General features: G+C 44.3%; 1 protein-coding gene across 2 annotated transcripts in view; it reads left to right on the top strand.

Annotated features, from left to right (window-relative positions):
* Positions 1–15303, top strand: part of PI4KA (phosphatidylinositol 4-kinase alpha) — a 182086-nt gene extending 166783 nt beyond the window's left edge. For both annotated transcript variants that reach the window (XM_069756734.1, XM_069756726.1), the window contains 9 exons: positions 134–204; positions 820–926; positions 1475–1579; positions 3744–3869; positions 4464–4584; positions 4933–5092; positions 13366–13455; positions 13548–13631; positions 14617–15303. In XM_069756734.1, coding sequence (XP_069612835.1) covers positions 134–204; positions 820–926; positions 1475–1579; positions 3744–3869; positions 4464–4584; positions 4933–5092; positions 13366–13455; positions 13548–13631; positions 14617–14668 — 916 coding nt within the window. In that variant the 3' untranslated portion in view covers positions 14669–15303. The remainder of the gene's footprint in view (positions 1–133; positions 205–819; positions 927–1474; positions 1580–3743; positions 3870–4463; positions 4585–4932; positions 5093–13365; positions 13456–13547; positions 13632–14616) is intronic.
* Positions 15304–15551: the final 248 nt, after the last annotated feature.

The raw sequence follows: 15551 nt of genomic DNA, 5'->3' as shown, positions 1-15551 counted from the left end.
TCCCTATGGTAGGGAAGTATGACATGCACACATGATAAATCAGGCAGTATCAATAATACATGGTGATGTGTGTGCTAGGTCTTTAGCTGTATGTATAATTGCTGTGGCATCTAATGAGTGTCTGTTCTTGTAGTGCCGCTAAAGCTCCATATCTTGCCAAGTTCAAGGTGAAGAGATGTGGAGTCAGTGAGCTGGAGAAGGAAGGTACATTTAATTACTTGTGAGGCCACATCTAGAATATGGGATCCAGTTTTGAGCTTCACATTTTAAAAATTATATTCCAAAATTAGTCAGTTCAAAGACGGGCAACTAGATTATTACAAGGGATGGAAGGCCTCTCATAGGATGAAAGGTTGGAAAAGTTGGGCTTGTTTAGCTTAGAAAAAACACACCTCAGAGGAGATCTCATTTACATGTAGAAATATATGTGTGGCCAGTACAAAACACTGGCGCCTGACTTATTTCTTCCAAAGAATATACCTAGGGGGCACTCATTGCGGGTGGAAGAAAGGCGATTCCGGCAGCTAAATATGAAAGGGTTCTTTACAGCTAGAGCAGTCAGATTGTGGAATTCCCTACCACAAGAGGTAGTAATGGCCGACACTAGAACAGCTTTTAAAAAGGGGCTGGACGATTTCCTCAGTACACATTGCGGGTTATAGATCATTTAGTGACAACAAATGTACAATTAGTGGAGTAAGGTTGATCTTGAAGGACCTGGGACTTTTTTCAACCTATGTAACTGTTACCAATTAAGTATTAAATATTTAGTTTTTTTGCAGAAATCATTCAATTCTTGAAAATTTCTCCAACTCTTAGGTCTCCGTTGTCGCTCAGACTCCATTGATGAAAGCGAGGAGGAAGATGTGGATAAAAAGATATGCTGGCAAGCAGCCATCTTTAAAGTGGGAGATGATTGCAGACAAGTGAGTGGACAGGATTATACTGGACTCCTCTAAATGTGTGTCAGGAACTATTGGCTGAACACAGCGACAGTGCCCAATGTTCAGATCTAAGGGTACCGTCACACAGTGGCATTTTGATCGCTACGACGGCACGATTTGTGAAGTTCCAGCGATATATCCGTGAGGTTCCAGCGATCTCGCTGTGTCTGACACACTCCTGCGATCAGGGACCCCGCTGAGAATCGTCCGTCGTAGCAGATCGTTTGAAACTTTCTTTCGTCGTCTAGTGTCCCGCTGTGGCGGCATGATCGCATGGTGTAACAAGGGTGTGCACGATATTGTATACGATGTGCGCATAGTAACCAACGGCTTCTACATCGCACATACGTCATGAAATTATCGCTCCGGCGTCGTACATTGCAAATGACAGCAGTTTACGACGCTGGAGCGATATTGTTACGATGCTGGAGCGTCACGGATCGTGCCGTCGTAGCGATCAAAATGCCACTGTGAGACGGTACCCTAAGACTTTATCATCAGTACGTTTTTATCCATTTCCTCCCTGGCAGGATATGCTGGCTCTGCAGATAATTGATTTATTCAAGAACATTTTCCAGCTGGTTGGACTCGACCTCTTTGTCTTTCCGTACAGAGTAGTGGCAACAGCTCCTGGGGTGAGTTGAAATTTAGAAGGAAATGTTATATTCATTATCTTTATGGACCATGTGGCCATTTTATTTTTTTTACTGACATTCATTTGTCCTATTTATGCATATGAAACGTCACTGTACCATAAAACCATATTATTATAAGGCTATTTTGATATTTTCCTCATGGAGGGGTTAAAATTAATTTAGCACCTTCCGAGGAGAAGATTCACATGCGCTAATAAATCGCTACGATTGCATTAAAACATGTCTACCTCATGAATACGATTTTGCTTCCACACAAAACCCTCAAAAATGGACAGGATGAAATAGTTGGCACCTTTCCAAAATTGTAGGTAAACAACTTTGTTTCAAGCATGTGATACTCGTTCACACGCCCCTGTGGTAAGTAATTGGTGTGGGCAATGAAATCACACCTGAAACCAGTTAAGAAGGGGAGACGTTGACACAATCTTTGCTTTGCGCACTTGTGTGTGTCACTTTAAGCATGGAGAAGAGAACTGTCTAAGAACTTGAGACCCAAAATTGTTGAACAATATTAACTATCTCAAGGTTACAAGTCCATCTCCAGATATATTGATGTTCCTTTGTCCATGGTGCACCACATAATCAAGAGGTTTACAACCCATGGCACTGTATCTAATCTCTCTGGATGTGGACAGCAGAGAAAAATTGATGAAAGGTTGCAACGCAGGATAATTCGGATGGTGGATTATCAGTCCCAGTCAAGTTCCAAAGAAATTCAAGCTGTTTCTTGCAGGCTTAGGGTGCATAAGTGTCGGCGCAAACTGTCCGTCGACATGTGAGTGAAATGAAATGCTACGGCAGGAGACCCAGGAGAAAATCACTGCTGACACAGAGAAATAAAAAAGTTAGATTCCAGATATACAAAATGTATGTGAGCAAGCCAATATCCTTCTGGGAAAGGGTCCTGTGAACAGATGAGACCAAGATAGAGCTTTTTGGTAAAGCACATTATTCCACTGTTTACCGAAAAATGGAATGAGGCCTACAAAGAAAAGAACACATTACCTACGGTCAAATATGGTGGAGGTTCAAATATGTTTTGGGGTTGTCTTGCTGTCTCTGACAGTGGCTGCCTTGACTGTGCAAGGCATCATGAAATCTGAAGTTTACCAATGGATTTTGCGTCACAAAGTAGCGCCCAGTGTCAGAAAGCTGGGTTTGTGTCCTAGGTCATGGGTCTTCCAGCAGGACAGTGACCCCAAACATGCTTCAAGAAGCACCCAGAAATGGATGGAAACAAAGCGCTGGAGAGTTCTGAAGTGGCCAGCAATGAGTCCGGATCTCAATCCATTGAACACCTGTGTTGTTCCAATACACTCAAAGGAAATAAACATATGTTTAACAAGACATGTGTAATTGCAATAATTTTCTGGGAGAAATACTTCGTTTTCTGGAACAGTTTCAAGAGTGCCAACACTTTCAGCCATGACTGTATCTTCAAATATAACATTTTGTTACTATACTCCTCAAAACACTTCTGAAATCAAAGGTGCAGAACTGTCCCTTACGCATCTTTTTCTATTTCTAGACTATTATCGTATTTGTACTGAGACGTACTGACCTCTGTCTCTATGACGTCCCTAGCCTACCCCTCCCAAAGGGAAGAAGAACCATTTTATTTATACCATTAATATCTAAAAAATGCTGTCCAGGAGCTCTATTAACATCCTCAAGCTAGAGACATCTTCTAGATAGCATGGATATATGTGTTGGGATTAAATACGATCTGATTATTCTAGGAAACAGTAGGCTACCACCAAACCCTCCATATAAATCCACCTTAACGCCTTTTCATGTGCTGACCGCTCTTATACCGAATAAGATATACCAAATTATACATGTGCCCTCTCAGTAGGAATGTATTGCAGTCTGTATTTCCATCCATACTGCACCATTGCAGTCAGTTAATAGCACTGATTCATCTAGCATAAGGATAATCCCAAAAGGTTGATGCATTTGTGCCGCACTAACCTGGGAATTGTACATTTTCTGTCCCTGATCAATAGTATCCTTGTCCTGTTAGTATCCAGCAGGGTGGATGAAGGGTTCATCAATGTAATATTACATGACAAGAAAATGAAATATGCTGGTGGCATGCACTAAAATTTGTCAGTAAGTAATTTGGATATTTGTTGTATTCCAGTGTGGCGTTATCGAGTGTATTCCAAACTGCACCTCAAGAGATCAGCTGGGCCGACAGACAGACTTTGGCATGTATGACTACTTCACTAGGCAATATGGAGATGAGTCTACTCAGGCATTTCAAAAGGTATAGTATTTCTGCACCAACTTGACATAAATAAGTCTAATTTATTTCTGCTTATGATATTTGTGATATGTATTGAGAAATGGTTATAATGCATAAATAGGAAGCCATCCTGTCTGAGAGACAAGTGTTGGGCAGCTTAAAGGAGTTGTCTATTACTCGGCTGTAGCTCTCACTTCCTCCGGATGTATATCATACAAGATGGGGAGAGTGAAGCCAGCACTGATTGGCCGCAGGGATCGCATGACATAACAATGTCATGCAATCCCCGGGAGAGGGAGAGCCAGTACCGACAATGCTAGAAAGGCGCCAGCACCTGAGGTGAGTATAAGTATTATCATATTACAAGGAGGAAACATATGGATTGAGATGGGGTTGTCCGAGTAGTAGTGGAGGTGATTATTCCCAGCAGAAAAGATCCATGATTATTGGGTTAGTTGGTTGTCAGCTAAGCTAGCTTTCAGCTGACAGATATCTTATGCATATTGTTGACTTTACTACTTTTCCCCTTCACATTTCCCAGTAATTGTATTTTGCTTTATTATTCCTGTAATAATATTCATTATTAATTCTTCCGATATTCTTCTGTCTACACAGGCTCGATATAATTTTATTCGGAGTATGGCAGCCTACAGCCTTTTACTGTTTTTGCTGCAGATTAAAGACAGACACAATGGCAACATCATGCTGGATAAGGAAGGGCACATCATTCACATTGGTTAGTCCAAACAGTACCCACATGTTGTCTGCTTTAAAATACCAGTCCGGTAGGAAAAGTGTTTACAATGTTCAGGTCTGTTCTATGCTGGATGGAAACCTTTTCCAGTTTATAGTAATAGAGGGTGGCACAAGCAATACGTTGTAGCCTTCCCTTTTTTCACCTACTCCTCTGTGCTGCTCCACAATGCTTTGTCTTCTTTCTAAATTCTTCTCGATTTGACGTTGCCCTCATTCTAATCCTCAGATGTGTTCTCCTTGGTTGTCCTATTTGCTCGCTTTAGACACTTAGTATATTGTGCCCATGCTCGTACATCTAACCAACTGAGCTGAACTATTTTATTTGCAGATTTTGGATTTATGTTTGAGAGCTCCCCTGGGGGTAATCTAGGCTGGGAACCTGATATAAAGCTAACTGATGAAATGGTGATGATCATGGGGCGAAAAATGGAAGCTACACCTTTTAAGTGGTTCATGGAGATGTGTGTGCGTGGCTATCTGGCTGTCAGGTAAGGGGTTAATGAAACTACTTTTTGTAAGGCAAAATGCTATAAAATTACAGCTCTAGTCTTCCCATCCTATCTGGCTGTAATAAAGGCCCTGATGGAGCCCGTTGCACAAATAGAAGTTTAGAATGCCGTTTTCTGGTAGAAACAAATACATTATCTGGATTTCTGAAAACATCTGAAGTCACAGTTACAGAGAGTCATCTATACAATTCCTTAGGGCGGATAAGCTATGCCTTCAGAACCTTATTCCCATTAGTATGCACGCTCATCCAAGGGAAGAGTAGAGTAAACTACAACAAGACAGCTCTGGCAGCAGGTTACTCTTATTAGAACAATGAGAACAAATGGATGAGGCATGATAAACTTCATCATGCCTGATCTCCCCTCCACAAATATGTGTAGACCGAATTTAGAGCCTCCATTGTTGTAGTGCACACGGGCATCTGAGTTCACTATTCCACCTGCCAACAGGGTTCCTACAGCTGTTTTTAAAGGGGTTTCTCCTTCGCCTCATTGGGGGACACAGACCGTGGGTGTATGCTGCTGCCATTAGGAGGCGGACACTAAGTGATACAAAGAAAGTACTCTCCTACCCTGCAGTATACACCCTCCTGCCGGCTCTCAGCTAACCAGTCCTTGCTTAGTGTCCGTAGGAGGCACACGGACGGGTCTGCTATTCAACCCAAAACTCTTTCTTATTTTATTTTTATCTTTTACTTTTTTGGTTTTACCTTTTTTACAATGGACGAAGGGGCGACGGACCCTTTCAAGGCTCCGATCTCCCCGAACCATCAACAGGCAAAAACGGAGAGTGTCACCTCTCCGTATCCTCTCCTGCGATGTGGTATGCCACGCCTGATCTGATTCTTAGGGGCGACGGGTCCCTTCAAGGGCACAGATCTCCCCACAACCTGTACGGACGAGCACATGGAGTGTCACCTCCACGTATCCTCTTCCCCAGCCAGGCCTTTTGCCAGACATTCAGCCCTGTCCCATCCTAGGTGATTACCCTTTGGATGTACAGAGGCCCTCTCTATGGCATCCGAGCAGCCCCCACTGCACCACCACTATTGAAAGCGGATGGTACAGGGAGGCAGACGGTTCCTCTCCACCTCCCTGCTAAAGGGACGATGGATTGAGGGCTTTTCTTTATCCCTGCACCGTCCAAACAGCAGCAACAGCAGAGGATCTCTTATACTTTTCTGACCTGCTGAACAAAGCTGCATACTCTGCCTTCGGCAGCCACCGTGGTAAGTGCCGGGACTCGAGCGGCTGGAGGGCTCTGCGCAATCGGCATATTTTTCCTTGTTTTGCAGCGGCGGGTCGTTTTTCCCTTTTTCCTGTTCGGCGCCGGCTGGTTCAAAAATTTAACCCCTGGCTTCGGGTTTGTGTAGGCTGCAACCCGGAACCTCCACCCATGCTTTGTCGCGCTTCATGGCTCCCCCCCTGGCATCTCGGCTTCAGGAAAATGGCCACCGCGATCTCCATCTGCGCACGCGTGGCATCCCGCGTCCATTTTCCTGAAGCCCCGTGCAGCAGAGCACTCCATCTGCGCACGCGCGGCCTCAGGAAGATGGCCGCCCCCACCGATGACAAGGGTAATAGCGCAGATCGCGCGCTTTTACTTCACCTGCGCGCAGTGGATTCGGCACTTGGACATGCGCACACCACTACGCCACCAACGGAAAGCTGGGGAAGAAACAACGATGTCACCACGCCCACCTGACCTGACCAGCCTGATTGACAGGCGAAAACGGCGACTTTGGTAATGTATTTCGCAGCATAGGTGGGGAATCAGGGTACACTACATACACTATTGTAACGCACAGCGCAGACCCTATTTAACAGTATTTTTATCTCAATCTGAAAAAACGGGGTGACAGGTTCCCTTTAAAGGCACATGACTAACAATCCCTGGTCTAAAAGACACATGTCCAGCATTCCTGGTCTTAAAGGTACATGACCGCATTCCCTGGTCTTAAAGGCTCATATCCAGTAGTCGCTGGGCTTACAGGTACATGTCCAGCATTCTCTGGTTTTTAAAGACACATGACCAGCATTCTCTGGTCTTAAAGGTTCCCTAGTTTAAAATGGCACATGACCAGCATTCACTGGTCTTAAAGGCATGACCAGCCTGAAGCCGGTCACCTTTCCCAGAGTACCTAGTTCAAATGAGCTCAGGAGCCCCCCTCCGCCGTCGCCGATCCCAGCTCTTCCCAGAGTACCTAGTTCCGCTCAAGGGGCTTCGCCACTGGCGCAGTCCGTGGCTTCTCTGACCACGAGATTGAACCCTCTGTGTTTTGAAGTGCTTGCAAGACCAATATACATGGATCCTCCCCTACATGGGAGCCTTAGGCTAGCAGGGGCCACATGTATTCTAGAAACGGAACAAGACTCCGCATATGAATCAGACGTTGCCTTGGATCTGCACTCGCCAGAGCCTCAGAACAAGATGGATTCGCCTATTTAGGCCATCAACCAATCTCTGTAGATTGACAAGGACTACGGTTCTGCTCTAGATCACACAGGGTCCCTCAAAACGGAAACCCTTAGTAGTGTATTTGCCATTTTCCTGGACAGCGAGCGTCTGGATAAGCGATTTACTGGCGAGCACCATTGTTGCGCAGTGGTAAACACTCGTGTTTTTACAGCATAGGAGTCCAGGGTTCCGCCCCCACCATGAACAATCGCAAATGGACTTGCTCTAGAAACAGATGCCTCTTCAAGCGACACCAGATGCCATGCCTGGTTTAACTGTTTTTTTTAAGGGCAACGGGTACTTCAAAGAACACCGATCTCCCCACACCAGTATCAAATGAGCACATGGAGTATCGCCTCCACGTATACTCTGGGCGACGGGTCCATCAAAGGACACCGATCTCCTTGCATCATCATCAAAAGAGCACATGGACTGTCACCTCCACATATACTCTGGGCGACGGGTCCTTCAAAGGACACCGATCTCCTCACACCATCATCAAATGAGCACATGGAGTGTCGCTTCCATGCATTCCCATGCTTCAGCCCGGCCTGATGTCAACCCGGTCCTCCAGGGGAGTTGATCTCTGTAGATGTACAGACACCCTCATTTTGACGTCCGAGCAATCCCCCTCTGCATCGCCACTATTTAATGGATGATGCGTAGAGGCGGACGATCCTTCTCCACCTCCCTGTTAAGAGGATGGTTGTTTTGAGGGTTCATCTTTTTATCTCTGCACGTTCAATGACTGCAGCAACTCACCTGCTGGATGCAGCCGTGCACTTTGCTACCTAGCAGCTTAACTCCTATGGTATACAGTTGTGGCCAAAAGTATTGACACACCTGCAATTCTGTCAGATAATACTCAGTTTCTTCCTGAAAAAGATTGCAAACACAAATTCTTTGTTATTATTATCTTCGTTTAATTTGTCTTAAATGAAAAAACACAAAAAGAATTGTCCTAAAGCCAAATTGGATATAATTCCACACCAAACATAAAAAAGGGGGTGGACAAACGTATTGGCACTGTTTGAAAAATCATGTGATGCTTCTCTAATTTGTGTAATTAACCTCACCTGTGGCACCTAACGTGTTGGCAATAACTAAATCACACTTGCAGCCAGCTGACATGGATTGAAGTTGACTCAACCTCTGTCCTGTGTCCTTGTGTGTACCACATTGAGCATGGAGAAAAGAAAGAAGACCAAAGAACTGTCTGAGGACTTGAGAAACCAAATTGTGAGGAAGCATGAGCAATCTCAAGGCTACAAGTCCATCTCCAAAGACCTGAATGTTCCTGTGTCTACCGTGCGCAGTGTCATCAAGAAGTTTAAAGCCCATGGCACTGTGGCTAACCTCCCTAGATGTGGACAGAAAAGAAAAATTGACAAGAGACTTCAATGCAAGATTGTGCGGATGTTGGATAAAGAACCTTGGCTAACATCCAAACAAGTTCAAGTGGCCCTGCAGTTCGAGGGTACAACAGTGTCAACCCGTACTATCTGTCAGCGTCTGAATGAAAAGGGACTGTATGGTAGGAGACCCAGGAAGACCCCACTTCATATCCCGAGACATAAAAAAGCCAGGCTGCAGTTTGCGAAAACTTACCTGAAAAAGCCTAAAACGTTTTGGAAGAATGTTCTCTGGTCAGATGAGACAAAAGTAGAGCTCTTTGGGCAAATGCATCAACATAGAGTTTACAGGAGAAAAAAAGAGGTATTCAAAGAAAAGAACACGGTCCCTACAGTCAAACATGGTGGAGGTTCCCTGATGTTTTGGGGTTGCTTTGCTGCTTCTGGCACTGGACTGCTGGACAGTTTTGTGTGAAATAATCAATTTTTTGCTTCATTCTCTTTTGTGTTTTTTCATTTAAGACAAATTAAATGAAGATAATAATACCAAATAATTTGTGATTGCAATCATTTTCAGGAAGAAAATGAGTATTATCTGACAGAATTGCAGGGGTGTCAATACTTTTGGCCACAATTGTACTTACCAGTATCCCTGCCAGATGGATCATCTTTTACACATACCACAGACTGTCAAACAATCTGACTCGTTCCATCTTGCGGCCTCGAGTTCAGCGCTCTGCCTTTCTTTAGCCCCGCACGGGTTGCCACAGCAATAGTCCCCTGGCCGAAGACCTTAGCTACTTTGATTCACAATAAAAAAAAAAAAAATTTTTGGAGTAGTGTCCACAACGCATAGGCGTGTCCTATGTAATTATGTTATAGACCTCACCACAGGGTGTTTGGTCTATGTAGCTTTTGTTACTGATGGTTCCAGTGTTGGTCTATATTTGTTTGATTCAGAACAGTTGTTCTTTTCCGGAGACAGTACAGCTGGCCAATCAAACCTCTTGAGCGGGAGACTTTGTGGTGCACGCCTATTTCAATGTGGCTGTGCGGGTAGTTGCGCAGCGCTTTCTGCAGCGAATGCCATTTCATTCAGAAGGGCTTGATGGATCAGAGAATGGAATCGTACTCTGCGTTTAAAAAAAAAAAAAAACCCTCTGACATCACTCCGTTACAGAGTGGTCGCTTATCCGGTGAACAGGGAGGTGTTCCCCACGCTGGAACAAATTATCGCAGGCTTCCTATAGATCCAACCAACAGTGGAAGAGTTGTCCAGCACAATCTAGATCTTAAGGGATCTTGGTTCCAAAAAGGGGACCGAAAAGTAACACTGGTCCTGGACCTCTAACTTTTAACAAGCTTGAACAGGCAAGTCACGATCGTGCCCTTCGACTTTGCTACCGCTCCCAGAGTGTTCGCCATTATCATGGCGGCTGTCATGTCCCTTTGGCACTCTGGGTGTGTGGCCGTTCTGCCCTATTTGGTCGACTTCCAGCTGTTCTTCCAGGTCTATGCTGAGCCCGTCTATATGTACCTTACGATACCCTTCTTCACCTGGGCAGGCGGGATAGGCTTAGACTGTTCTTTCTCATTTCCTGCCCAGCAGATTTCATGTTAAAGGATGATCCTGGCCACCTCCAGAGGGTTGGTAATCCTCCCTTGAGACAAGGCCGTGGTCCTTCAACAGGGAACCCCCGCTCTTGGTCACTCATTCTGGGCTGGAATGGCCATCCGGCAAATCTGGCAAATGCCAGAACGGCCTGTCTGGTCGTGGGCTATCTTCTCTGCTACGCCATTAAATGAAGCGGGTTCTCAGGACTGCTGAATTTCAGCCCCGGTCCGTTCCTGCCCTCATTCCATCCGATCGGCAATGAGGATCCCTAGGAAGAATAATAGCAATGGAGACATTTCCCTTCGCTCCGCTTGCTTTCTGCAGGGCAAACAGGTTTCCAGAGGGTAGTCTCTAAGCGTCTTTTTCATCCGGGGGAGATCCTTTGTCCTGGTTCAATACTTACTAGTGACTACGGAGCGTCACCACACTGCTCAAGGCCTCTGATTATCTCGGGAATCCAGTCTCCTGATCAGTTTTCTGAGGAACCCAACAGTACCTCTGCTCCTACAGCAGGCCCAATGCCTTTTGACACGTCTCCCCATCCAAATTCAGTTGGATTTTGTCTCGGCTGTGCCATAAGTCTATCATCTAGCAGGTACCTGCGGTCAGGCACCTTGACCTACGTACCTCACACTCTCTGATGGGCAGAGATCTATCATTCAATGATCTCGGCAGTACTCCTCCCAGGAGTAGAACTCTGATCGGCATTTTTTCCTTAGCCACCAGGGTCGCCTCATGTGAGTGGGAAATTCATCCGGAAGTCTTCCGACATATCTGCCTTCACTGGAGCACTCCAGATTTAGATCGAATGGCGTCCAGACTGGACGCCAATGTACTTGAGTTAATGGTTCGACCTCGAGACCCAAAAGCCATTGCAGTGCATGCTCTGGTTATTTTGGGTTACCAGCTCCATCACGCCTCTTCCAGAGGGCTTTTAGGAAGCAGGAAGGCCCCAGTGTTCCTGGGATATCCGCACTGGCCACGTCAGGTGTTAGGTGCTTTTGTTTGGTGGACTTAGTATTTTTCCACCTTATTGCAACAAAACTGCAAGTAGGGACTTTCTCACAGAGAATTTTCACATGTGGTCTCTCCCTATCATATGTCTTTACATTTTGGGTCTTTAATAGTTCTGGGAGTCTTACAGTAGACTCTTTGTGATCTGGATAGACTTTGCTATACTGCGAGGTTCTCCCCCCTTTTTCTCTGCGATCATGTCATTCAGATGGGTCTTCGGAGCTGGCCACTCTGCTCCTTCAGACCTTTTTTCCTTATTACCATCGAGGCAAGGTTGTCCTCAGGCCGTCCTCGTCTCTTGTTACTAAGGTGGTATCGTACTTCCATTGTTCCGAGTACTCGTTCTTCCCTCTTCTCTTTCCGCTCTGGTCCATAAAACGAAATGGGTTCCCCATACCCTGGACAATATGAAGGCCCTGAGTACGTACGTGTCGAGGTCGGCATCCTTCCAGAGGATGGACACTTCATTTGGGCTTCCTGACGTTTTCAAGGTCGTCTTAGCCGTTTCTTAGGCCATGTTAGCCTAGTGGTTTCTTCACACATCCAGAAGTCCTTCTGTGTTAGACGTCAGCCTATTTTCGCTCCACTCGATCGAGGTTTTCTTGGGTTCTAGACACCAGGCTTCAGCAAGGCACGTCTGTCAGTTTTGCGGGTTCGTCCAGTCCGCATGCATCCTTGAAGCACTATAATTCCCAGACTTCCGCAGACGTGAGTCTGGGCAGGCGGACTCTGCAGCCGCGGTGGCGCACTTGTAAGTAGCAGTTACACAGGGCCTGATCTGCTGTTGTTCCCACCCAGGGACTGCTTTGGGACGTCCCACGGTCTGTGTCCCCAATGAGGCGAAGGAGAAATAGGGATTTTTGTGTACTCACCGTAAAATCCTTTTCTCTGAGCCTTTCATTGGGGGACACAGCTCCCACCCTTTGTGCTTGGTTTATAATTTGACATGCTATACTCTCATATGTTATTGATCTCCTACTGCTTTTGCAACTAAATGGTTTAGCTGAGAGCCAGCAGGAGGGTGTATACGGCAGAGGAGGAGCTAATTTTCTTTGTATCACTTAGTGTCAGCCTCCTAGTGGCAGCAGCATACACCCACGATCTGTGTCCCCCAATGAATGGCTCGGAAAAAAGGATGTTACGGTGAGTACACAAAAATCCCTATTTTCCACTTATAGGTTTCTGGTCTCTAATGGCCTGTGCTGGAATAAAATGATAAAGTTGCTTGGTACTCACTCTGCCCCAGACAATGAGAAACTGCACTGGACCCGAAGAGGTTGAATACCATCTGATCTTATTATTTTTATCAAGCGCTATCTAATTGAGGGAAAGATAGAGTCCAGATCACCCACGTGCACTGTTTGAAGATCCAGAGCAAAGGAAGCGCCCATGCCTTGGACGTGAATGAAGGCAAAGGAAGAAAAATCCAGCTCCACGAAAATCCAAAAACTCTTTATGTTGATGATTAAAGGCTTTATTACCTGTAACTAGTTGATTTATGTACTACCATGGCATTTTCATTCACCGACTGGAGTGTTTTCTATTCACACCAGTAAACAAGAGTTTTTGGATTTTCGTGGAGCTGGATTTTTCTTTGCTATTCAACTGAGCCCAGGAACATGTAAGTGGAAAACCCCTTGAAGGTGTATGACAGTGTTACTTAAACCATCTAATCCAGTAATTCATGGGGGAACAACCTTACAATATTTGACCATTTCATGGTGTCTAATGCACTGGAGGTTACAGAACAAACTGGTACATGTGGTTCTGTCTTTATTCATCCAGTAGTTTGTCTGCTTTTGTTGTGTAACAGGCCTTACATGGACGCTGTAGTGTCTCTGGTCACACTCATGTTGGACACAGGACTGCCTTGCTTCCGTGGACAGACCATAAAATTGCTCAAGTAAGTTACTAGTGCAAAGTAACACTAGAAGAACAGTAGGCCTTCCTGATTTTGAAGTGGACACTTATCCCTATTTTCATTTTGATATGCAGACATCGGTTCAGTCCCAACATGACTGAGAAAGAAGCAGCAAATTTCATCCTGAAGATCATTCAAAACTGCTTCCTTAGCAACAGGTTGGATATCATTTTTTCTGATTGCCTCTTTCCCAGTGGATTATTTTCTCCATACCCATATTAGATGGTTCATTCTAGTGGCAGCTGGGAGAATTCATATCGTTGGCTGTGATGATTAGAAAAAAAAAATCTTTGCACAGGTTGTTGAGCAAAATGTTAATGATATGCAAATGATAAAAAATGGAAACAACATTTTCAAAACATCTCTATTCAGTATTGAGTGTGAAGAAGTAACAAATAAAATAAATAAAACTTACACACCATGGCATGTTATTAAAAGGAATCTAAACTTCAAAAAAACGACCGTCACATCCAAACATAGACTAAGTGTGAACTGGTGCTGAACCTAGAGTCACCAACTCGTATACAGTCAAATAAATCAGGCAGCACACTGCGGCGCTAAAACATGCAAACATGAAACATGAAAACTGAACTACATTACTGCACCAGAAATATGAAAAAATGAGCGCGTTTAGCGCATAAATTGGCCAATTCATGTGTACCTGGTAGCCACATTAAGGCATCTCTCGTATACCAAGTCCTAAACTTTATTTTAGGTAAGTTTAGGTAACTTTTAGCCCAAAAGTTGTTCATGTTCCTTTTAACATTATATTCCAAAATTTTGTGTTGATTAACTTCCTTATATAACTTTATTTTTATTTCTCCTGTATACTGGTGGAGATTTAGTAGCTAAACGCACAACACATTTTAGTTTGAGGTTGGAAGAGGATTGGAGGAGTTTCCCCTTGCAAAGATTCTTATTCTCATTTTTAAAGGCACTTATAAGCTATACCTCTATTTTACCATAGCATGGGTTTTGATTAAGTTTCAAATCTGTTTTATAATAGATTTTAGCAAACTGTTATACATAACCCGTTAGTGGAGATGGCAGATTTGAGTTTTACCTCATGGTGGGGTTTTTGTGTTTTTTTTTGGTTTTTTTTTTCACATGAAGTTGCTCACCATCTCTGTTTCTTTCCCACAGGAGCAGAACATATGACATGATCCAATACTATCAAAATGACATCCCGTACTGAACTCCGTGCATCTGTCCTGTGTTTGTAGTGAACTGTAGTCCTGTATCTGCACACTCTGTCAATCCACAGGTTAGGGGTAATGGCAGCGAATCTAAAGTTCGGAGGTTTTGAGACCAGGGAGGTGATAGTCAATCAGATTTCCTTGTGGCGACAATTTAACCAATTCCTTGCACTGGCTTGTTGAATTCCTTCTGTCCAAAATACATTTGTAGCTGAATCATGATACTGTTCTGAGACTGAGGTGCAATACACTTTGGTGCTGAGTTCTGGGAACTGAGCATGTTATTTTGCTGAAGTGGCCGGGGATAAGGGGGGTTAGAGAATATTTATATTTATTACCTAGAATGCCGCTATTATTTTACCTAACAGAATGCAGCATAGCCGGCTTACCTGCACTTTGACAATTCACATTCAGTACCACTGCATCTATCCTGTGCTTCTGTTGGCCATTACGAGTGGGAATAGAAGCTAGCCAGTGGCTTCTCCTGGACTGTACAATGCACTGCACCTCCAAATACAAGAGGCCCACTTCATAGGGGAGCGATGAAGAAAGTAAATTTCCTTTTATGTGTATAAACTTTATGGAGATGTATTTAATCTGTAAAATGTAATTAAATAAAATGAAAAAATGGAAAGTGTTCTTATATTATATGTATTTCTTTGTCTACATATGTAGTATTGTCTCCCAGAGTTCCACAAATCGTAAGTGTAGGTAGATAAAATAAAAATACCTTGTGTGTGTGCGCAAGAACTGCGCATCTGCATATATACACCTGTAAGTGCGAATACATCGGACGAGTGCAATCCGATAAAAAAATCAGAGTGCGCTCGGACCAGTGTTATTCTATGGAGCAGTGCTGATCAGCGATTTGTTTTCTCAGCT

This window comes from Ranitomeya imitator, chromosome 1 (assembly GCF_032444005.1).
Source record: "Ranitomeya imitator isolate aRanImi1 chromosome 1, aRanImi1.pri, whole genome shotgun sequence".
Classification (NCBI taxonomy): domain Eukaryota; kingdom Metazoa; phylum Chordata; class Amphibia; order Anura; family Dendrobatidae; genus Ranitomeya; species Ranitomeya imitator.
The sequence above is the reverse complement of the archived record's forward strand: the minus strand, read 5'-3'. Positions and strand labels throughout refer to the sequence as shown.